The sequence below is a fragment of the Hemitrygon akajei genome, chromosome 9 (genome assembly GCF_048418815.1).
Source record: "Hemitrygon akajei chromosome 9, sHemAka1.3, whole genome shotgun sequence".
Classification (NCBI taxonomy): domain Eukaryota; kingdom Metazoa; phylum Chordata; class Chondrichthyes; order Myliobatiformes; family Dasyatidae; genus Hemitrygon; species Hemitrygon akajei.
The window spans coordinates 132,100,376-132,126,369 of NC_133132.1; the positions used below are offsets into that span (position 1 = coordinate 132,100,376).

Here is a 25,994-nt window from a genome sequence, read left to right on the forward strand (position 1 = left end):
ACTGGGTGTTGTTTTAAACAATTATTACATGGATTACACTTTATTTGTTGTGCAGTGCTTTGGGGTGGCAATCATACAAGGCATGACATATAAACAAGACTCTTCTTCCTTCCTTAAAAGCACATTGTCTCATAACAAACTTTGTACTCCAATATGAATAGAGCTGGGGTTCCACAACTTTAGAAGGCTTTCAACCATGAAAATAGATTTTTTTTTACAATAATTATACTGCTCTTTCTAGAATGGAAATCCAAAAACAGTTGTGGCCTAATTTTTGGACTGTATGACTCCATCATTTTCTTCTTTTCTCTATAGATTTAACAGAACCTAAGTTCCATCGTCACATCACAATTAAATTAAATATATATATTCAGCATAAAAACTATGTGGTAGTAGTAACATTTAATATTAATTACTACAACAAAGAAAAAATTGCCTGAATGAATTCTATTCAATTCTCAAACTACATATCAAAAGATCAATAATTTAGAACTAAAATATGGCTAAGTGAAAAACTGCAATGGAATTTTAAGCACCAGAGTAATCTATGAACTCACTTTCAAGGACTCTACAACTCATGTTTGCAGTACTTATTTATTATTATTTTTAAATTTTATTTGCAGTTTGTCTTCTTTTACACATCAGTTGTCAGTTTTGCTTGTATGTAGTTTTTCGTATTGCTTTGCCTGCAAGAAGATGAACCTGAATGTAGATTTTGATTGCATACACATACATTGGTAATAAATTGACCTGAACTTGAGAAAAGTGGATGAGTTAGGTGAGATAAACTGCAACTATATAAATAAAAATGGAAAAATGCTGCAAGAGCAACCTCTCAATTTAATCTTCATACAAATAAGAGTCCAACATATCAATTCAAACCTGACAGAACCACGAGAACCATTCTGAAGAGCACTAATAACCGAGCACTGGTGATGGCAACCGTAATTCATAGTAACCAGGGGGAAACATAATTCCCCACAAAGATTTCATGATCTCTGTGCTGAGAACTTCTCCTATTCTTTGGCATATCATCAAAATGTGTAAGCAGCTGATGATTAAGAATTTTCCAACCAGAATCTTACGTTTAATTTTAATTGACATTTTACTAGAGCAGGCTACCAGGTGAGTGGTGGAAGCAGATACGATTGTAGTTGCTAAAGAGGCTGTTGGACAGACATGTGAATATGCAAGGAATGATGGAATATATATTACGTACAGACAAAAGAGATTTAGTTTAATTCGGCAGTGAATTCAATACAAGCATCATAAGCCAAAGGGGTCTGTTCCTGTGTTGTACTGTGTTCCACATTTAGCCACCAACGATACTGGGCTTAAGTTGCATGAGATATAATTACTGACTGTGGACATTTTTTAAAAAATTAACAGATGGCGGGCCTGCCTAAGAGCAGGGCCTCACTAGCAATCAAATGTTTTATGAATGCAATAGACTTTGCATGAAGACACCCCCTTTATTCAGTGTGGTGGGAGACAGGCTCCAAAGGAATAATATACCTGTAACCATGTTGTAACAAATAGCTATGAAGACATAATCACAGCTAATATTTCATGTAGATGATATTCCATCAATGTTATATTTTTAGAGGCAATTATTAGTTAATAAAATCCAAGTGAGCTTGCACTGAATACACCGCTTTAAAATACAGTACCTATGAAAAGTATTTACCCCCCCCAAAGAAGTTTTCATGTTATTGTTTAGAAACATTGAGTCACAGTAGATTTAATTGGGCTTTTTTCAACACTGATCAACAGAAAAATACCCTTGTGTCAAAGTGAAAACGAATTTCTACAAATTGGTCTCAATTTAGTACAATTATTAAACACAAAATAATTACATAATTACTCACCCCCTTCAAGTCAGTATTTAGGAGATGCACCTTTGGCAGCAATCACAGCCTTGAGTATTTGTGGATAGGTCTCTATCAGCTTTGCACATCTGGATACTGCAATATTTCCCCATTCTTCTTTAAAAAATGGCTTGAGGTCTGTCAGATTGCATGGGTCCATTGAGTAAAGAGCCCTTTTCAAGTCCAGCCACAAATTCTCAATTGGATTGAGGTCTGGACTCTGACATGCCCAACCCAGGACATTAATTTTGTTGCTTTTAAACCATTCCTGGGTAGCTTTGTCTTTATGCTTGGGGTCATTGTCTTGCTGGAACACAAATTTTCTCCCAAATTGCAGTTCCCTTGCAGACTACCTCAGGTTTTCCCTGTATTTTGCTGCAATCATTTTACCCTCTACCTTCACAAGCCTTCCAGGGAATGCTGTACAGAAGCACCCTCACAGCATGATGCAGTTACCACCATGCTTCACAGTAGGCATGGTGTAGTTTTCATGATGTAGTCTAATGGTCAAAAAGCTCTATTTTGGTTTCATCAGACCATAGAACCTTCTTCCTGCTGACTTCAGTCTTCTGTAGGCTTTCTAGCAAACTTTAACTGTGATTTCATGGTTTTTTTTAAAACTCTTTGCCACTCTCCCATAAAGCTGCAACTGGTGAAGCAATTGAGCAACAATTGTTGTATGTGCAGTCTCTCCCATCTCAGCCACTGAAGTTTGTAACTCCTCCAGTCATTATATGTCACTTGGTGGCCTCCCTCACTAGTCTCCGTCTTGCACGGTCCATCAGTGTTTGTGAATGGCCTGCTCCAAGTAGATTTACAGCTGTGCCATATTATTTTCATTCCTTGATGATTGATTTATTCCAAGGGATATTCAATGACTTGGAAATTTTCTCATATTTATCTCCTGATTTGTGCTTTTCAATAACATTTCTGCAGAGTTGCTTGGAGTGTTCTGTTGTCTTCATGATGTAGTTTTTGCCAGGATACTGACTCACAAGCAGTTGGAACTGCCAGACACAGGTGTATTTTCACTACAATCAATTGAAACACCCTAACTGCACACAGGTGATCTCCATTTAACTAATTATATGACTCTTAAAACCAATTGGCTGCTTGAGTTATGATTTGATGTGTCATATTGAAGTGGGTGAATACTTATGCAATCAATTATTTTGTGTTTTCTATTTGTAATTAATGTGGATCACTTTGTAGAAATTTGTTTTCACATTGACACAAAATAATCCTTTTCTGTTGATCAGTATCAAAAAAGCCAAATTAAATCCACTGTGATTCAATGTTGTAAAACAATAAATCATGAAAACTTCTGGGGGGGGGGGTACTTTTTATACGCACTGTATATATTGCAAAGCACCATACTATCAGGGTAGTACTAACACAAAGAGCTTTAATTCAGCACTGGTTGATTGCATGAAGTGATAATGGCAACAGTGGCAATTATTTTATTCTTCTAATTTGTCTTATAGTTCTTCAGCAGAGAAAAAAAACATTTATTTAAAATGGTCAGATTTCAGCAAAGTACGTATATTTTACTGCCTCTTTGGAAGCAAACTATCTTGGCACGTTTAATCATTTTTTTCTGGGCTATAATTATGTATTAAAGCATTTACAGTGATTTAATTTACATATTTTGCAACAAATCTTAGCTTCTATGTCGTCAAGTGCAAGGAGACAACAAATAACATTATCGGTCAGGACACATTTCAGCAGTGAGCTTTGTTCTGATGCAACTAGTCAAAGCATCTACTGTAGCACAAAAATAAGTAACATTTACAGAGAAGTTCACAGGAAGTTTATTAAAACAAAACTTGTCACTTGATTTATATAAGTGCATTAGAAATGTCCAATCTTAAAAAGTGCTAGACCAGTTTCTGAGGCTGAAGGTTTCCATATTGTAAAATAATGAGTTTGTAAGAGATAAAAATCTTTAGCTGGCAATGAGAAATTCTTATTTTATATGGTGATGAAACTGTATAACCGTTTTCTCTTGTTCACTAGTTTCTATTGAACCATGGCGAATTCTTCGTATTTCTTCAATTGCATCAACGCCTGTTATTTTCCTACTTTTTACAAGATAACAGGCAAGCATTGTTCCAGTTCTCCCAAAACCATGAAGGCAATGGACTCCAACTCCCTAGAAACAGATGAAATGACTCAGTTAGCTCTGCACTCTTTACCAGTTAACACAATATGATGAACAAGATACTTCAAAATCATTCATGAAGAAATTACAAGTTTTATTAATGTTTGTATTGTTACCCTATTCTCAACATTCCAAGAAATATCTTAGAAAGATCAAATGTCAAGTAATACAAAAATTCCAGTAGATGCATATGAACTCTTCAAATCGACATAAAATAAGTGCAGTAAGTCAGTGAACAACTGTTTAAGCAGAGCAACCATTGTTGGAGTGGGATGAGGTTAGAGTGGGGAGGTGAAGCTTTGACTTAAGAGACTTCGACAAGAGGTAGACGTAAGTATCTGTCTTTCATTCTTTTTGCAGAGAGAGTAGAGAGACTATCAGTACGGACAGTGGGGTGCTCCTTTTGTGGGATGTGGACAGACAGGGAGAGCTCCAATATATTTAACAGTCACACCTGCAAGAAGTGAACCAGCTGCAGCTTTGTATAGACCACGTTAGAGATCAGCTTCAGCTCATTCAGGAGATAGAAGGGTAAGACTAGCAGGAACTATAGAGAGGTAGTTACACTCAAGGAACAAGACACACGTACTTGGGTGACTGTCAGGAGAGGGAAAGGGGATAGATAACCAGTGCAGGGTTCTATTGTGGCCATTCCCCGCAATAACAAGTATATTGTTCTAAATACTATGTGTGTGCGGGGGGGAGCACCTAGCAGAGGAAAATCACAGCAGTTAACTGTCTGGTTTTGTGATTCAAAAAGGAAGGGAAGGGAAGAAGGGGCAAACAGTAGTGATATCAGAATCAGGTTTATTATCACTGGCATGTGACGTGAAATTTGTTAACTTAGCAGCAGCAGTTCAATACAATACATAAGATAGAAGAAAAATGAAATAAAATAATAGATAAGTAAATCTTATTCAGTATACTTTATACATATATTGAATAGATTAAAAATAGTGCAAAAAACAGAAATACTGTATATTAAAAAAAGTGAGGTACTGTCCAAGGGTTCAATGTCCATTCAGGAGTCAGATGGCAGAGGGTAAGAAGCTGTTCCTGAATCGCTGAGTGTGTGCCTTCAGGCTTCTGTACCTCCTACCTAATGGTAACAGTGAGAAAAGGGCATGTCCTGGGTGCTGGAGGTCTTTAATAATGGACGCTGCCTTTCTGAGACACCGCTTCCTAAAGAAGTCCTGGGTACTTTGCAAGCTATTGCTCAAGATGGAGCCGACTAAATTTACAAACCTCTGCAGCTTCTTTCGGTTCTGTGCAGTAGCCCCCACATACCAGACTGTGTTGCAGCCTGTCGGAATGCTCTCCACGGTACATCTATAGAGGTTTTTGAGTGTATTTGTTGACATACCAAATCTCTTCAAACTCCTAATGAAGTATAGCCACTGTCTTGCCTTCTTTACGACTGAATTGATATGTTGGGACCAGGTTAGATACTCAGAGATCTTGAGCCCCAGGAACTTGAAACTGCTCTCTCCATTTCTGATCCCTCTATGAGGATTGGTATGTGTTCCTTCATCTTACCCTTCCGCAATCAGCTCTTTCGTCTTACTGATGTTGAGTGCCAGGTTGTTGCTGTGGCATCATTCCATTAGTTTGTATATCTCATTCCTGTATCTTGTCACCACCTGGGCTTCTACCAAAAATGGCTGTATCGTTAACAAATTTATAGATTGAGATTCATTAGTTAGGGGAACAGACAGGAGGTTCTGTGGACAACAATGCCATTCTCAGACAGTATGTTACCTCTTATCTGCCAGGGTCAGGGACATCTTGGATCAAGTCCATAGCTTTCTTAAGGGAGAATGTGAGCGGCCAGAGTTTTGCTGAGGAGGTTACCAGAAAAAGTGATGAACATCACTACGTGGACTTTAGAAAGGTCTTCCAGAAACAGGCTAGTCATGAAGGTTCAGTCGCTTGGCAATCAGGATGAAGTAGCAAATTGGTTTCAACGTCGGTTTAGCAAGAAAAGCCAGAGAGCGATGGTTATCTCTCTGACGTGAGGCCTATAAATCGTAGTGTGCCAAAGGATCAGGGCTGGACCCCTGTTGTTTGTCTTGAAATATTCATAATAAGCCCATTAGGTATAGAAGCAGTATTGGGCCACTTGGCCCAAAGAATCTGCCCCACCATTTCATCATGGCCGATCCAGTTTTCCTTCCAGCCCCAATCTCCTGCCTTCTCCCCATATCCCTTCATGCCCTGACCAATCGAGAATCTATCAACCTCTGTCTTAAATATACATAAAGACTTGGCCCCCACAGCTGCCTGTGGCAAAGAATTCCACAGATTCACCATTCTCTGGCAAAACCGTCCACTTTAAAAGGACGCACCTCTACTCTGAGGCTGTGTCCTCTGGTCTTACACTCTCCCTTCATACGTACTATTTTCTATGTTCTATATTTAAGGTGGGAGATTTACATGGGAGGCAGGGTTTAAGGGTCAGCACAACATTGTGGGCCAAAGGGCCTGTACTGTACTGTGCTGTACTATTCTATGTTCTGTAAGAAACATCCTTTCCACTTCCACCTATCAAGGCCTTTCTCCATTTGCTAAGTTTCAATGAGGTCACCTCTCATTCTGCTGAACTTTAGTGAATCCAGGACCAGAGCCATCACTCTTCCTGTAACAAGACATTCAATCCTGGAATCACTTTGTGAACCTCATTTGAAACTTCTCCAGTATTAGCACATCCTTTCTAAGATAAGGGGCCTAAAACTGCTCAAAATACTCCAAGTGAGGCCTCATCAGTGCTTTATAAAGTTTCAACATTAAATCTTTGCTTTAAAATTCCAGTCCTCTTGAAATGAATGCTAACATTGCATTTGCTTTCTTTACCATAGACTCAACCTGCAAATTAACCTCTAGGGGATCCTGCACAAGGACTCCCATGACCCTCTCTGCCTCAGTGTTTTGTATTTTCTCTTCATTTAGAAATTAGTCATGACAATACACCTCCTGACACTATATTCTATCTGCCATCTCTTTGCCCATTCTCCTAATCTGTCAAAGTCCCTCTAGCCTACTTCCTCAAAACTACCTGCCCCTCCAGCTATCTTCATATCATCTGCAAACTTTGCAACAAAGCCATCAATTCCATCATCCAAATCATTGACATATAATGTAAAAATAATTGGTCCCAACACAGACCTCTGTGGAATACCAGCCAATCTGGAAAAGGAATCCTTTATTCCCACTCTTTGTCTTTTGCCAATCAGCCAGTGCTCTATCCATGCTAGTATCTATCCTGTAATACCCTGGCTACTCAACTTGTTTAGCAGCCTCATGTGCAGCACCTTGTCAAAGACCTTCTGAAAATCCAAGTACACAACATCTACTGATTCTCCTTTGTCTATCCTACTTGTTACTTCTTCAGATTCTTCTGACAGATCTGTCAGGTGAGATTTTCCCTTGAGGAATCCATGCTGACTATGATCTATTTTATCCTCTTTCTTCAATTCACTTTATTTCCCGTGAGGAACATCGTTTATGCAATGGAAAGAATAACATCACAGAAATTTAGATACAGAACACCACAGTACATATACAGTAATATAAAAAACCAGCAGCAGATAATAAACACTAAGAATTAATGCATGTGGTTTAAAATACAAATACCCATGACAAAACTGATTGTTTTTACTGTCAAAAGTGCTGGCATACTATATATTCAAAACTGGGTGTTGAGGAGGCAAATGGAGGAAGCCACAAAACTGGATAAGGCTCTTCTGATGCAGATGGGCAGAAACTAACAGCAGCGTCCAGATGGCATGAGGGTGCAGTATGTGTGAAGTGTATGTGTAATGTCCTGTACTATTTGCTGAGCCTCCTTTATTGTCCATCTCTTATGAATGCTGCTGAGTGATACTTGTTCCTGGCCAATTATTTTACTACTTATTCTGACAATTCTGTTGAGTGGGTTGAGGTCAACAGTGCTCTTTATCATGTGCCTCCAAGTACCCTGAGACCTTATCCTTAATAATTGACTCCAACATCTTCCCAACCACTGAGATCAAACTAATTGCTTATGGTTTCCTTCCTTTCTTCCTCTCTCCCTTCTTGAAGAGTGGAGTGACATTTGCAATTTTCCAGTATTCCAGAATCTAGTGATTCTGAAAGATCATTACTAATGCCTCCATGATCTCTTCAGCCACCTCTTTCAGAACTCTGGGGTGTACACCATCTGGTCCAGGTGACTTATCTACCTTCAGACATTTCAGTTTCCCAAGCACCTTCTGTCTAGTTATGGTAATTTCACACACTTCATACCCCCTGACACCTGGCACTTACACCACACTGCTAGTGTCTTCCAGAGTGAAGACTGATGATAATGTGGTAAACTGGATCAGAAAATTTGTGGACAACACAAGATCGAAGTTGTACTGAGCAGTGAGGAAGGCTATGAAAACCTGCAGAGGGATCTGGACCAGCTAGAAAATTGGGCTGAAAAATGGCAAATAGAATTTAATATTGATAATAATGAGGTATTGCACTTTGGGATGACAAAGCAAGGTAGAACCTACACAGTGAACAGTAGGGTAATGCGGAACACAGTAGAACAAAAATCTGTGAATAAAGATTCATAATTCCTTTAAAGTGGCATCACAAGAGATTAGGGTTATAAAAAAAAATTTTCTGGCACATTGCCCCTCATAAATCAGAAGTGTTGGTGATGCCACATTTGGAGTATTGTGTGCATTTTTTGTTCACCTACCTAAAGGATGGATATCAGTAAGATTGAAAGAGTACAGAGAACATTTACAAGGATGTTGCTGGGATTTGAGGACCTGAACTATACAGAAAGAATAGATTAGGACTTTATTCCGTGGAGCAACGGAGATCGAGGGAGATTTGATAAGGTGTAATGACTGGATAAAAGCAAAGCAGGCTTTTTCCACTGAGGTTGGGGAGACTAGAACTAGAGGTCATTGGTTAAGAGTGAAAGGTAAAATATCTAAAGGGAAAGTGAGGGGAAGGTTCTTTACTGAGACTGTGATGCAAGTGTGGAACGAGCTGCCCGCGGAAGTGGTGCACGTAAAGTTTGACTGCAACATTTAAGAGAACTCTGGAGAAGTACATAGATGGGAAGTTATGGAGGATTACGGCCCAGAGCAATGTCAATGAAATGAGGCAGCATAACAATTCAGCATGGACTAAAGAGGCCAAATGGCCAATTTCTGTGTCTCTATGACCATGTATTCGTCCACAAGAAGTAAACAGTGAATTTCAATGTGTCTGTATTTCAACAGAATGCAAAAAGGATGAGTGACATATGGTGCTGTTATATAGTCATCTGGGTGGGACCTGCATTTGTTACTACATTCCATCATCTTAAATTAAGAGTATGCTCTTTAGGGTCATTATTATTGCTCATCAGGAGTAACATTTTTAATCTGCAAGTTACTGCAAATTCAGTACACAGCATATCAGATAGACAGACATACTTTATTGATCCCGAGGGAAACTGGGTTTCGTTACATCCGCACCAACCAAGAATAGTGAAGAAATATAGCAATATAAAACCATAAATAATTAAATAATAATAAGTTAATCATGCCGTGGAAATAAGTCCAGGACCAGCCTATTGGCTCAGGGTGTCTGACACTCCGAGGGAAGAGTTGTAAAGTTTGATGGCCACAGGCAGGAATGACTTCCTATGACGCTCAGTGTTACATCTCAGTGGAATGAGTCTCTGGCTGAATGTACTCCTGTGCCTAACCAGTACATTATGGAGTGGATGGGAGTCATTGTCCAAGATGGCTTGCAACTTGGACAGCATCCTCTTTTCAGACACCACTGTCAGAGTCCAGTTCCACCCCCACAACATCACTGGCCTTACAAACAGCTTTACAACAGCAAAAGCAAAATCTACTCCAGAAACCACAGTGCCTCATTTAACTTCAAATGCAAAGACAAAGTATCTTGATTAATTGTTTATCAACTGGACTATTCTTAGCCGTTTTACATCTATTCACAGCAGCTGAGGGTCCAAGACACACTTCTCCCTTTACAATCTAGAAGCTTTCATTGTACTATAGAGAACCTGAGGTCTGAGGTCTGAAAAATTGCTCCATTTCAGAGAATTTATTTTCACATTTTTGGCAATTATCATTAATAGACTTGTGATGTGTAGAATATAAGTTACAAAATTATGTATGAAGTTATGGGAATATGAAGTACTAAATATGAATATGAAATGTAAAGGAGATGAATAACACTATTACCAAGACTAAATTTATATTAAGACAATACACAAAAATAATATGGAATTTCTATATAAGAAATGACTATTTCTCCCAACTAGTGTTGGGCTGTTATCCTCTATAAGATCAGAATCAGAATCAGGTTTATTATCACCGGCATCTGACGTGAAATTTGTTACCTTAGCAGCAGCAGTTCAATGCGATATGTAATATAGAACAAAAAAATTAAAATAATAATAAATAAATCTATTACACTATACATATATTGAATATATTAAAAATCATGTAAAAACAGAAATACAGTATATTAAAAAAATGAGAACGTTTTGATCCCACACAGCATGATGCCCAAATTTCTATGTTATTTACATAATCGATTTCTAAGCTATTACTGAACTATATTTCAATCCTTAAGTGTATTCTTTAGTCTCATAAATCTATAACGGAAAGCTTGGCAGGTCAGACAGCATCGATAGAGAGGAATAAAGAGCCTAATTTTCAAAGGATGAAAGGTCTTGTCCAAAATATCAGCTCTTTATTCCTCTCCATTGACACTCCCTGACCTGCTGAGTTCCTCCAGCAATTTTTCTGTCTGTTACTCTGGATTTACACTGTCTGCAAAATCTCGTGTATATATTTTTTAAAAACTTTCCTTGCTTGCCACCATTCTTAATACCTTAATCACTTGAACTTGGGGGAATAAATTCATTATTTATTTCTTAGTGGGGGAGCCCCCACCCCACCAAAACTCCAGAATGACAAAAGGATGTCTTTTTAACCCTATGCATTGCACCATCTTCTCACAACATTCACTTCACAAAGTTTGCTGTCTAGTAATATGAACTGTGTACAGCCCACTGTAGTAGCACTGTACCTTATAACCAGATTGTCAGAGTAATGCGGTACAAAAGGCACCTACTCAAACAACAAATTGTTATATTTAGTAAGATTTCACAAATCTATATTTACAAGTTTTAATTTTGATATATTACTATAAAGAAGCTTAAAAATAATCATAAATATTATTTAAGAAAACACTGCAGATGCTGTGAACAAAAAGTGCCAGTAATTTTCCAACAAGTGAGGTGGCGTCTGTGGAGAGAAAAAAATTTAATGTTCTTGCTGATGTCTTTTCATCAGGAAGAAGGCTCTTTGATGAAACATTAATTCTGTTTCTCTTTCCAGGGATGCTATGTGTCTTGCAAGATAAATTCACACTCTTTAATAAATGATGATTTAATTATATTTGTTCCATTAAGGTTATCATGTGAGCAAGTAATCTTAGATAAAGTAGATTATCCAACTATTTAATATAGAAAGTCAATTAATACTTACTTCACCCTTTGCATTGGCTTCTTCAACAATTGAAAGAAATTTGTTGATTTGTTCAAAAGAAGGCGAACAGAAGTCATAGATCCTTATATGATGAATCTTTATTGCTGGTAAAGTGTCATGATATGGTGGCTTTCTTTCGCAAAGTGTAACTAGATGTCGAATGCCATTGTCATACAAATATTGATAATGGGCAGGTAAACGTGGCAAGGCCATTCCTGCTAGTTTATTTGGTTCAATCCAGGAAAAGTTGTGTGGAGCAGATGTCATTTTTCCACCTGTTTAATAAACAATGTTGGATATCAAATATAGTAAATTGCAGTTATGGAATCAAGAACATAGCTCCTAAATGTACATTTCCATATATCAACCAGGCTTAACAAGTTGGTACATTAAAGTTGAACATTTCATCCATAGAAACCAATAGAAAAAAGTAAATTAATAGCACAATGACGCCCAAGTCATCAAATGACAGCAGATAGCTCTATTTGCTTAATCTCAATATAGAGTAATGCTCTACAATAAAGATGTTCATCTAAAAACTTACTTTGTCAAATGATAGCTTGAATCATTATAAACATTTTTGTCCCTGTGTCTGTGTCAACTTTCTGTAAGAACTATCAATTGGTCATAAGAAGAATACATAATGGAAACAGGAAAATTACAGAGAAAACTTAGTTATGTATTCACTGAAGAGAACAAAAATAACCTTACACAAACATTAGTGATCTGAAAATCTAATTAAGTTGAAGAACCAAAGAAAATTAGTATTAGTACGAATATGGAGTTGGATAAATTAATGGCATTGAAAACTAATTAGTTTCCAGGGCCTGATAATTTATGCCCCACAGTAATGGAAGAGGTCGCTGTGGAAATAATGAATCTATTGGCTATCATTTTCCTGAGCTCCACAAATTATGAATTTATCCAAGCACTTTAGATTTGGGTAAGTTTAATTCCTGCTATTTAAAAAATAGAGAAAACAGAAACAAGACTGATTAGTCAGCTATCAAGATACAAGTGCTTTAAGTATGACAGAGATACAGGTAAGTTTGTACATTCTCCCCTTGACCGTGTGGGCTTTCTACAGGTGCTCTAGATTCCTCTCACAGTCCAAAGACATACCAATTGGTCATTGTAAATTGTCCAGTGATTAGGCCAGGGTTAAATCAGGGGTGGCTCAAAGGGCCTATTCTGTGCTATCTCAATCAATCAATAAAGGAGAGGATGTTGCCTTTTTGATGGAGAAGGACATAACAGCAGCGCTTAGGGATGACAGCTTAGGTGATTGTTCAGTGAGGACATATGGGTAAAAATTTGAAACACGGGTAGGCTATTCTAGTGGGTATGTAGAGAAATTGTTCACAGTCATAAGAATATTATAGTCATATGACATAGGGCATCCATCATAGTACAGTCACTTCAGCCCACCATCTTTTTTTGACCTTTTAACCTACCCCATGATCAATCTAACCCTTCAAACACTTAGCCACCTTTTTTTTTTCCTTTTATCTATGTGCCTATCCAAGAGCATCTAAATGTCACTAATGTATCTGCTTCTTCCATCACCCCTGGTAGTGTGTTCCACTCTGGGGGAAAACCCCTACCTTTAACATCCCCCTATACTTCTTTCACTCACCAACATAGCGTGCCCATAATGTTCAGCAATGTGCACTGACAGATCTTCAGTCTTTGAAGTGGTAACCCAAGGTGTAGGTAGTGGATGTTGGCTATTTGCACTTTATTGCAATCTTGACTAGGTCCTGGCATGGTAGGTTGGTCTTGAAGGTTAGGTCCTATGGAATCCAGGGAGAGCCAATTAGGTGGGTCTAAAACTGGCTCGGAGGTAGAAAGCAGAGGATGGTGGCTGAAGGCCAATGACAAATCGAGTGCCACTAGGGTTTGTATAGAAACCCTTGTTATTCGTTATAGAAACATAGAAAATAGGTGCAGGAGTAGGCCATTTGGCCCTTCGAGCCTGCACCGCCATTCAGTATGATCATGGCTGATCATCCAACTCAGAACCCTGTACCTGCTTTCTCTCCATACCCCCTGATCCCTTTAGCCACAAGGGCCATATCTAACTTCCTCTTAAATATAGCCAATGAACCGGCCTCAACTGTTTCCTGTGGCAGAGAATTCCACAGATTCACCACTCTCTGTGTGAAGAAGTTTTTCCTCATCTCTTTTCCTCATCCTCATTTATTTATATAAATGATTTCAGAATCAGAATCAGGTTTATTATCACCAGCACATATGATGAAATTTGTTAACTTAGCAGCAGCAGTTCAATGCAATACACAATATAGAAAAAAAGTAAAAATAAATAAATCAATTACAGTATATGTATACTGAATAGATAAAAAATTGTGCAAAAACAAAAATAATATATATTTTAAAAAAGTGAGGTAGTGTCCATTTAGGAATTGGATGGCAAAGGGGAAGAAGCTGTTCCTGAATTGCTGAGTGTGTGCCTTCAGGCTTCTGTATCTCCTACCTGATGGTAACAGTGAGAAAAGGGTACGCCCTGGGTGCTGGGGGTCCTTAATAATGGACGCTGCTTTTCTGAGTCAGTCCTTGAAGATGTTCTGGGTACTTTGTAGGCTAGTACCCAAGATGGAGCTGACTAAATTTACGACCTTCTGCAGCTTCTTTTGGTCCTGTGCAGTAGCCCCCCCCCCCACACCAGACAATGATGCCTGTCAGAGAGCTCTCCACGGCACATTTACAGAAGCTTTTGAGTGGTTTTGTTAACACACCAAAAGATTTAGACGCAAATGCACACAGCTTAATCGGCATGATTGTGCAGTAAAGAATACTGACAGTGAAGAATAAAGATGAAACGGCGATCTTAAACAGTAATGGAAGTGGGCCAAAGTGTGGCAAATGGATTTCAATACAGTAAGTGTGAACTTAATGTCTTTTGGAAAGTCAAACCAGTGTAGGACTTGTAATGGACAGTACATGGAATGGTACTGAAAAGTGTACTGGAGCAAAAGGACCTGTTGTAGGTGTACAACAGCTTGGCTCACTGAAAACAGTGTGACAGGTTAATAAAAACAGCATTTAGCATTCCCCCTCATCAGTCAGTGCATTGAGCATAGGAGCTGGGACAGTATGTTGCAGCTGTACAAGTCATTGGTGAGTACCATATAAAGTTTTGGTTGCCCTATTATAGAAAAGGCATGTTTAAACTGGAAAAAGTGTAGAGGTTTGCAAGGATGTTGTCAGGAGATGGCCAGAGCTTCATGGAACAGACCTGTTCTTCATTCATTGGACTACAGGAGATTGGCAAAATTACGAGGGATATAGATAAGGTGGAAGGTTTAAGAGTTTTCTCCCCAAGGGTAATAGAATCCAAAACTAGGGGGCCTAGGTTTTGGGACAGAAAGGGGAGTTAGGGGTCAAGTTTGGATTTAGGGACTAGGACTTGGAGGAATTACAGGCCAGACCAGAGTCTAGGTCTCCTCTCTGTGTTCAAAGGCTAGTGACGTGGACATGTGAGGAAGGACATCTGTAGTCAAATGTCAGGCCAGCAGACCAGCGAGGACAAGGACTGGTGAATGCACAGGTCAGTGAGTTGTCGGCAAGTTCCAGGATTGGAGTTCAATATTGGCAGGAGGCTCAAGGGCCAATGACACCCTAGGTATGTGAGTAGCAAGACCAGATTCTCAGCTAAGTGCTTAGCATCATATCATCTGCAAATCCAGAATTCGCAATCCTCACCTGTCGTCATCGACGAGTCTTGGGGTGCATACGAAGGATCAAAGCCTGAAGATCGATTAGACGTTTGGAAATCGAGGCCCAATAACTGAAGCCTGGGTTTGCTCCTCTATGGACTGAAGGCCCAGTGACTCTCTGTCCTGGGGTTAGAGGACTCTGTGTGTAGGTATATGGGAGGGAGATAAGGGGCTTGTTTTGCTCTTGTTTTATCGCTGTTGTTTTTGTTGTTCTGCTGTTGTTGCTTGTGTATTTTATGGACATGGCGGATATGCTAAGTTGGTGACATAATGTGTAGTGACTGCCTAGCACAATCTTTGATTGCGTTGGCCGTTTATGCAAATAACACATATCACTGTATGTTTCAAAGATCAATAAATCAATCTGATTCTTATCACACTAGAGGATCATTCAGTAGTTTTATAACAGCAGGATAAAAACTGTCCTCATGCTTTCAGGCTTTTGTTATCAACTTCCTGATGGCAGAGGAGAGAACAGAGCATGTCTCTGGTCGGTGGGGTTGATTTACTGAGGCAGCCAGCAGGGTAGATAGCGTCCATGGGGGTGGGGAGGCTAGTTTCTATGATGTGCTGGGCTGTGTCCAGAACTCTCTGCAGTTTCCTGTGGTGTCAGGACAAGCACTGCCGTTTCAAGCTGTGATGCATCTGGATAGGACGCTTTCTATAGTGCATCGACAAAAATTGATGAGGGTCAGAGGAGACATGCTAAATGTCTTTAGCCTTTTAAAAACTATAGGCACTGCTGCACTTTCTTGGCGGTGGCATCTAACTGGTTGCACTAGAACAGGTTAGTGGTGATGTCCGCTCCTCGGAACTCGAAGCTCTCAAGGTTACACCAGTGATGGCTTTTTCCTCCCCCACCCCACCCTTCCTAAATGACTAGCTCTTCCGTTTGCTGACTCTTAAGGATAGATTTTTGTCATGCCAACATGCCACTAAGCCTACTATCCCTTTCTTGTACTTGGATACTTCAGCTCAAAGCTCCAAAAGGTCCTGCCTTTATTGTACACTTTCCTCTTGATTTGTCCCCCCAAAATGCAACACCTTATACTTGTCCAAATCATACTCCATTTGCAATTTCTCTGCCCACATTTGCAACTTGTCTACATCCTGCAGAATCCTTTGACAAACTTCAGCACTATCCACAAGGCTAGTAAATTTTGTGCGTTAATAATCAGCCCATCTATATATTTAGCAAACTTATTTATATTTATTACAAACAATGTAGGTCCCAACATCAATCCTAGCAGAACATCACTAGTCACAGACATCCAGTCCCAATTACACTCAGACACCGCAAAGCGCTGATTGGTTACAACACAGTTATTCAATTCTTTATTGAAATTTTTTAAAAATGGCAACAAATCATTCTAAACAACTTAAAACATTTTGAGAGCAGCTGTCATTACAATAAACATCCAATCAGCCCATGAGAGTGCATTACATACGCTCTGAGCCACTCACAGTCAATCATGTAAAAATTCACCCTCTGCCTCCCCGTGTGTAAATATTCTTGCTCCCTCGCCAATTTATTCTATTTTTGTTTTATCCATGATGTCTGGAAAACGGCCTGAAACTTCCAGTGAGAGTAGTACATCTAAGATATCTACGAAAAGCATTAGCATGGATGTGAAACTGCAAGTGATACGGCGTTTGGAAGCTGGTGAGAGTCAGGTTGATGTTGGTGCCACTTTGAAATTGACTACATTGACAATCAGAGCAATTATAAAAAGTGCAGACAAGATAAAAGCTTCTGCAACGATGACCTCAAAGTTATCATCAATGAAGGTGACTCATTCAAGGAGCCATTTGCTTGAAAAAATGGAAAATAAAATAAATATTTGAGTGAATGACCAAACATTCAGAAGCATGCTCCTATGCCAGATGATACCAATGGAAAAGGCAAGAAGCACCTTCAGTGATATTCAACAAGATGATACATCAGTATATTCACAGCCAGAGTTTGGTTTGATGGATATAAGCAACGCACTAACCTCCATAGCATACGTATCTCTGATGAGGTGGCTAATGCAGACAGCAAGGCAGCCCAGGAAATACTAGCAAGAAACCTCAGCACTAGCATCACCACAATCACATAAATCATGGACCAGTTCATCGATAATGACCCCGACTGGGAGCGAAGCAATAAAGCAAAGAGAGGATGTCCTGCTACTGAGAACTGCTTCATGAGAGGAAACGTAAGAAAAGGCGGTCAAATCTCAATGCCTACTTGAAGAAGAAGCCAAAGTTAGAGGACCACCCACAGCTTGGTCCCTTCTCAAAGATGCAACCAGCATCCACTTCCCTCTGCTACTACTGCGATGTGTTGCTGCTCCACTGATGTACAGGTTAGGCCCACGTGTGTGTTTGTTACTCCATGAATTAGATAGATAGATAGATAGATAGATAGATACTTTATTCATCCCCATGGGGAAATTCAACATTTTTCCAATGTCCCATACACTTGTTGTAGCAAAAACTCATTACATACAATACTTAACTCAGTAATAATATGATATGCATCTAAATCACTAACTCAAAAAGCATTAATAATAGCTTTAAAAAAGTTCTTAAGTCCTGGCAGTTGAATTGTAAAGCCTAATGGCATTGGGGAGTATTGACCTCTTCATCCTGTCTGAGGAGCATTGCATCGACAGTAACCTGTCGCTGAAACTGCTTCTCTGTCTCTGGATGGTGCTATGTAGAGGATGTTCAGGGTTATCCATAATTGACCGTAGCCTACTCAGCGCCCTTCGCTCAGCTACCGATGTTAAACTCTCCAGTACTTTGCCCACGACAGAGCCCGCCTTCCTTATCAGCTTATTAAGACGTGAGGCGTCCTTCTTCTTAATGCTTCCTCCCCAACACGCCACCACAAAGAAGAGGGCGCTCTCAACAACTGACCTATAGAACATCTTCAGCATCTCACTGCAGACATTGAATGACGCCAACCTTCTAAGGAAGTACAGTCGACTCTGTGCCTTCCTGCACAAGGCATCTGTGTTGGCAGTCCAGTCTAGCTTCTCGTCCAACTGTACTCCCAGATACTTGTAGGTCTTAACCTGCTCCACACATTCTCCATTAATGATCACTGGCTCCATATGAGGCCTAGATCTCCTAAAGTCCACCACCATCTCCTTGGTCTTGGTGACATTGAGACGCAGGTAGTTTGAGTTGCACCATATCACAAAGTCCTGTATCAGTTTCCTATACTCCTCCTCCTGTCCATTCCTGACACAGCCCACTATGGCCGTGTCATCAGCGAACTTCTGCACATGGCAGGACTCCGAGTTATATTGGAAGTCAGATGTGTACAGGGTGAACAGGACCGGAGAGAGTACGGTTCCCTGTGGCGCTCCTGTGCTGCTGACCACTGTGTCAGACCTACAGTCTCCCAACCGCACATACTGAGGTCTATCTGTCAAGTAGTCCACTATCCAATCCACCATGTGAGAGTCTACTCCCATCTCCGTTAGTTTAGTTTAGTTTAGTTAGAATTACTGTGTATGCATAAAATATATATCTCTGGTTTGATTTTTTTAAAAATCGGTGGCACCTGTTAGTCTCACGAGACCATGGATCTGCGCCTGGAACGGAGTTCAGGGCGCAGGCCTGGGCAAGGTTGTATGGAAGACTCCCAGTTGCTCATGCAGCGATTCTCCTCTCCACGGCACCGATGTTCTCCAAGGGAAGGGTAAGGGCCGATCCAGCTTGGCACCAGTGTCGTCGCAGGAGTTGCCAGAACGAGGTTGAAGACAATGTCAGACTGCCTTAGGGACTCCAGCTCCAGATTTGTCCTCAGGGTTTACTCCTGAAGCCTTTCCCATGAGGGGGTATGGCCGCAAGGCAGCGGAGGTTTGAAATCAGAGTTTTCCCTCTCTTAGATGGACTGCCTTCCCAGGCTGACGAGCTCCATCTACCCGATTCTACACATGAACATTTAACCGTAATGTTATAATGACCCCACAGAGTGCTGATTTACATGGCGTTCCACCTCCGAGGAATGCATTCTCAGAGTTAAGCGGGGCCTGAGTGTACTGCACTGGCCGACTATTTATATGAAAATAAAGTGGAGACTATTCCTCTTAGTGTCAATCACAACTACCTGGAAGTGATAAAAGTAAGGCAACTGACTGGTCAAATAAAACTTTGGAATTTTCCCAGACATTGTGTCCTTTTTGCTGATATGCTTTCTAAAGAGGAAGCTTTTAGCTCTTGCAAGCACGGGTACTGGCTCTGATACATTAACGTTCGAAAGCTGACTCTTATTTCTATGGACCTTCATGGCTGTCTCTAGAATTCGGAACACTTCATGGATTACAACAAATAACTTTCCAACATTGAGAAATATTTGTTAGGATCATGATAACTCAAGTCACCCCAACACAGGAACTCAATAGCTTGCATCTGGGGAGCAGTTATCCTATAGATCCTATATCCTAGATAACTGCTCCCCAGTTTCTATATATATATATATAATCCTGAGAAGATAAATTAAAGATCAAAAGGTACTGTTTTCAACCTTGTACAAAACATGCTAATAAATGACTCATTTTGCTTGCTTATTAGTTCAAGCACCAAGATCAGGGTTTGTGCTTAGAATCTAATACTACCATCAAAATCCATACCAACTTGCAGACACCTCCATCACATCACTCTTTATCCAAGTAGGAATTCCCAGCTTTTCCAGTCTATCCACATAAATGTAATCGGTCATCACTAACTCAGACTTCATATGTGGTCCCTGAATTTGTACGATGTTCTAGCTCGGAGTTTCGTAGATTTAGCACACTTTCCAATTACTATATTCAATACATCCATTCATAAAATTCAGGTCGCAAATGCTCTGGAAATCTGTTGTACCGTCTTCAGCAGATCTGGTTAATTAGTTATTCATTTCATAACTACCTGAAGACATAAATTCTGCATTTTCCAATTAAAACAGGTTATCTGGCCTTTAATCTCATTCCTGGGTGAATACTGCTGTGAGAGTATCCTGAAAGTATTTCTGTAATACATGCTGTTTTAATAAGAGACAAATACTTGCTCATATGCCATTACTTGCTAAGTCTTGGAATTTTCTTATTGTAATTGAAAAACCAAGTATAGACGGAGGTTAAGAGAACACTTAATATGAGGTTAATTAGAGAACTGGAAATAATAAATAAAAAGGAATATGGAATCCTTCGGGAAAGTTCAACAACTAAAGGGAACACTTCCTAGAAAGTACCATAGATTCCGTACTACAGAGCGCACCTGATTAAAAGCCGCAGGCTCTAATTTTAGAAAGAAAATCAATTTTGTACTTGTACAAGCCGCACCGGATTTTAAGCCGCAGGTGTCCCACATTGTAATATGAGATATTTACACAGAAAGATATTACACGTGAGGATTTTTTAACTTTTAATTAAATCCGTATGGTAACATAAACAAATACATATTGCAAATGCTTTTTTTCGAACCGTGCCTGTAACACGGCTACTTTTAAATATACATACGTATCGGTAACACACAAATTATGTTGCGTATACTTTTTTACTGAACAGTGCACGAACAACATTCCAATATCTCCTTAGGACTGGTAAAAAAATATATACTGCAGCCTACCAGGAAAAGTTATTGATCGCCTTTAACTTAAAAGCTGCATCATCGCGCGGGTCTAATGCGCTCGCCCCCACCTTTCCGTTTATCGCAAACTGGTATTTTCCCACAAGAAGCGGCGAAACCGGATGTGACGTCATAGCATCCCGGGATGTAGTACAGAAAACAAATATACTTAAAACACTTCTAACTTTAACTAGAAAATACTAACAAATGAATTACTAAGCGAAAATATTATAAACTAAATAACTGCCATGCTTTTCTTCGAGTGTTTTCCATGTTGATGAGGGTGAGTACAAATGACTGATTTACAATAATTTAATTGTGAAAGTGCGCTTGATTTATCGTACAATTTCATTGGACCTCTGTGAACTACTCATCAATTTTATTGGTCTACTTTTACGAGGCAAAATGTTTTTGGCGGCATGAAAAAAAACCATGCATTAGCCGCACCGTAGTAAAGGCCGCAGTGTTCAAAGCTGTTCAAAGCGTGGGAAAAAAGTAGCGGCTTATAATCCGGTATCTACGGTAGTTGGTAAAAGGACTAGAGTTCAAGGACATGTTTTTATCCAAAAGATGGTCAGTACAGTTGGCCCTCCTTATCCATGGGCGATTGGTTCTGAGACCCCCCACAGATACCGAAAAATGCGGATGCTCAAGTCCCTGTCTCAGTACGGTGGACATTAGGATCTGGCGCAGCTCTGAATTCACAGTGTTTCTGTTCACAAAATTAATCACAATCACGATTGAAAATAAGGTGGAAGTAATAAAGCAATCGGAAAGAGGTGAAACGTCATCGGTCATTGGAAAAGCATTAGGCTACAGTCGGTCAACGATCAGAACAATCGAGCATGTGAAAGGCCCTGCCCCGATGAAAGCTACAATTATTACTAAGCAACGCAGCGGTTTAATTATTGAAATACCTATGTTTCTTAAGTGTTTTATATGCATAGGAAGGTAAAATATGTACTATATACTAAGAAAATCGTTTGACTAACTGACGCTAAATAATACCGGATATACCTGTTCCGACTTCAAATCCGACTTAAAGGCGGACTTAGGAATGGAATTCACTCATAATCCAGGGACTGCCTGTACTTTAAAATCATTTCTAGATTACTTATAATACCTAATACAATGTAAAAGCTATGTAAATAGTTGTTATACTGTATTGTTTAGGGAATAATGACAAGAAAAAATAGACTGTACGTGGTCAAACAACGAGTGCTGGAGAGAGAACTTCCGGGTTTCCCCGATCCGCGGTTGGTTGAATCCGTGCATGCGAAATCCGCGGATAAGGAGGGCCGACTGTATTCTCTTTTGGGATGACAGCTTACAATGATGCCTCTGTAGCACACAATTACTTCCATTTGGTAAGCTGCATACTAAGCATGCCCAATATCAGATGCCTGAAACAGCAGACAAAAGGAAGGAGTCAAGGAAACATGTGCAACATCCTCTCTAACCCTTGTGAGTACCTTGCTGTGATCATTCAGAATGGAGGAGCACTCAGGTTGGAACTGGAAACTGTGTGCCTATAGAATGGGAGCAAACATCTCACAAATTGCCCACCCATCATGTCAGTATATAGGGACTAGACGTCCATGGTGAAAATAAGGCGGTGGGGGCCAGGGAACTTAAAATCATTGAAAAAATTCAAAGCATGAGAAGTGTCACGAACATAGGTGGGAAGAGATTGAACAAGGGGGGGATAAGACAGTGTCAAGGTATGCAGAAATGCCACACCGGGAGCACCGGACGCAGTATACCACACCAGCCGACTCACAGGTGAAGTGTCTTATTTTCACCATGGACGTCCAGTCCCTATATACTTCCATCCCCCACCGAGATGGTCTCGAAGCTCTTCGCTTCTTTTTGGATTCCAGACCTAACCTATTCCCCTCTACCACCACTCTCCTCCGTCTAGCGGAATTAGTTTTTACTCTCAATAATTTCTCCTTTGGCTCCTCCCACTTCCTCCAAACCAAGGGTGTAGCCATGGGCACCCATATGGGTCCCAGTTATGCCTGCCTTTTTGTTGGCTATGTGGAACAGTCCATGTTCCAAGTCTATACGGGTATCCGTCCCCCTCTTTTCCTTCGCTACATTGGTGACTGCATTGGTGTTGCCTCCTGCACACATGCTGAGCTTGTTGACTTCATTAACTTTGCCTCCAACTTTCACCCTGCCCTCAAATTTACCTGCTCTATTTCCCACACCTCCCTCCCCTTTCTTGATCTTTCTCTCTCCATCTCTGGAGATGGCTTATCTACTGATATCTACTTTAAGCCTACAGACTCTCACAGCTACCTGGACTATTCCTCTTCCCACCCTGTCTCTTGCAAAAATGCTATCCCCTTCTCACAATTCCTCCGTATCTGCTCTCAGGATGAGGCTTTTCATTCCAGGACGAAGGAGATGTCTTCCTTTTTTAAACAAAGGGGCTTCCCTTCGTCCACCATCAACTCTGCTCTCAAACTCATCTCTCGCATTTCCCGCACATCTGCCCTCACCCTACCCACCCGCCACCCCACTCGGGATAGGGTTCCCCTTGTCCTCACTTACCACCCCACTAGCCTCCAGGTCCAACGTATAATTCTCCGTAACTTCCGCCACCTCCAACGGGATCCCACTACCAAGCACATCTTTCCCTCCCCCCCTTTCTGCTTTCCACAGGGATTGCTCCCTACGTGACTCCCTTGTCCACTCGTCCCCCACATCCCTTCCCACCGATCTCCCTCCTGGCACTTATCCTTGTAAACAGAACAAGTGCTACACCTGCCCTTACACTTCCTCCCTCACCACCATTCAGGGCCCCAGACAGTCCTTCCAGGTGAGGCGACACTTCACCTTTGAGTCGGCTGGTGTGGTATACTGCATCCGGTGCTCCCGGTGTGGCCTTTTATATATTGGTGAGACCCGACGCAGACTGGGAGACCGTTTCGCAGAACACCTGTGCTCGGTCCGCCAGAGAAAGCAGGATCTCCCAGTGGCCACACATTTTAATTCCACATCCCATTCCCATTCTGATATGTCTATCCATGGCCTCCTGTATTGTCAAAATGAATCCAAACTCAGGTTGCAGGAACAACACCTTATATACCGGCTGGGTAGCCTCCAACCTGATGGCATGAACATTGACTTCTCTAACTTCCGTTAATGCCCCTCCTCCCCTTCTTACCCCATCCCCGACATATTTAGTTGTTTGCCTGTTCTCCATCTCCCTCTGGTGCTTCCCCCCCCCCCCCCCTTCTCTCTCCCGAGGCCTCCCATCCCATGATCCTTTCCCTTCTCCAGCTCGGTATCACTTTCACCAATCACCTTTCCGGCTCTTAGCTTCATCCCACCCCCTCCGGTCTTCTCCTATCATTTTGCATTTCCCCCTCCCCCCCCCACTACTTTCAAATCTCTTACTGTCTTTCCTTTCAGTTAGTCCTGACGAAGGGTCTCGGCCCGAAACGTCGACAGTGCTTCTCCTTATAGATGCTGCCTGGCCTACTGTGTTCCACCAGCATTTTGTGTGTGCTAGTGTGATAAAGAATGCATTTGACACTTGGCATAGAGCACTGACAGATTATGTTAGAACTGTACAAGATGTTAGTGACACCACAGTTGGGAGTTCATGTGCGATTCTGGTCACCCAGAAGGACGTTATTAAGCTAAAAAGGGTGCAGAATATATTCATAAGGATGATACTGGGCTTGAGTTATATAGAGGTAATGGGGCCTTTCTTCCCAGTAGGGTAGAAACTGAGGGGTGACATTATAGAATCATATAAAATTGAGGATTGAAAACATGAAAGAACTCCAACATCTTCTCAACCACTGAAATTAGGTTAACTTGCCCATAATTTCCCTTCTGCCTCCGCACTTTCTTCAAGAGTGGAGTGACATTTGCAATTTTGCATTTCTCTGGAACCATTCCAGAATTTAGTGATTCTTGAAAGATTACTACTAATGCATGCATAATCTCTGCAGTTACCTCTGTCAAAACCCTGAAGTGTAGTCCATATGGTCCAAGTGACTTATCTACCTTCAGATCTTTCAGCTTCCCAAGTACCATATATAGTACTACACTTCTGCTCCATAACACTCTTGAATTTCTGGAATACTGCAGGTGTCTTCCACATGAGGCTGCTGAATAAGATAAAAGCTCCTGGTATTACAAAACAGATAGTCGGCCCTCCTTTTCCACGGATTCAACCAACCGCGGATCGGGAAAACCCGGAAGTTCTCTCTCCAGCACTCGTTGTTTGAACATGTACAGACTATTTTTTCTTGTCATTATTCCCTAAGCAATACAGTATAACAACTACTTACATAGTATTAGGTATTATAAGTAATCTAAAAATGACTTAAAAGTACAGGCAGTCCCTGGGTTATGAATGAGTTCCATTCCTGAGTCCGTCTTTAAGTCGGATTTGAAGTCGTAACAGGTACATCCAGTATTATTTAGCATCAGTTAGTCAAATGATTTTCTTAGTATATAGTACATATTTTACCTTTCTATGCATATAAAACACTTAAGAAACATAGGTATTTCAATAATCGTTGGAAGAAAGAAATTTATGGCTGTATTCCACTTGAAAAAATTACTTATAATTTAAGAGATAAATATGAAACATTTTTGAAAATTTGGCACCCTTATTTACAAAAGACAGGATTAAATATATAGGTGCTCCGAAGATGAAATAATTGGTTATTTGGGGAAATAAATAAATATATATACTAAAGTTATTACGAACTCCATGGAGCATGTGGGGATCTTCCAATATCCAGGCACTCTTTCTTTTTTTTCTCTTTCTTTCTTCTTTTTTTTCTATAGGGATGTTGGGGGGGAGGGGGGATGGGTAATATATTTTTTTCATATACTTTTATTTCTGTAATTACTTGAAAACGCAATAAAAAAAGTTTAAAAAATAATAATAATAATTAAACCACTGCGTTGCTTAGTAATAATTGTAGCATTCATCCGGGCAGGGCCTTTCACATAATCCATTAAAATTGTTCTGATCGTTGACCGACTATAGCCTAACGCTTTTCCAATGACCGATGGCGTTTCACCTCTTTTCGATCGT

The 25,994-nt window shown here is 40.3% G+C and overlaps 1 protein-coding gene across 1 annotated transcript in view; it reads right to left on the reverse strand.

Annotated features, from left to right (window-relative positions):
• Positions 1 to 3,655: 3,655 nt before the first annotated feature.
• The window catches only part of LOC140733534 (tudor domain-containing protein 15-like), a 76,655-nt gene continuing 54,316 nt past the window's right edge, over positions 3,656 to 25,994 (reverse strand). The window contains exons 5-6 of the mRNA XM_073056982.1: positions 11,580 to 11,854; positions 3,656 to 4,020 (exon numbers count right to left, since the gene is read on the reverse strand). Of these exons, the coding sequence (XP_072913083.1) occupies positions 3,835 to 4,020; positions 11,580 to 11,854 (461 nt within the window). The 3' untranslated portion in view covers positions 3,656 to 3,834. The remainder of the gene's footprint in view (positions 4,021 to 11,579; positions 11,855 to 25,994) is intronic.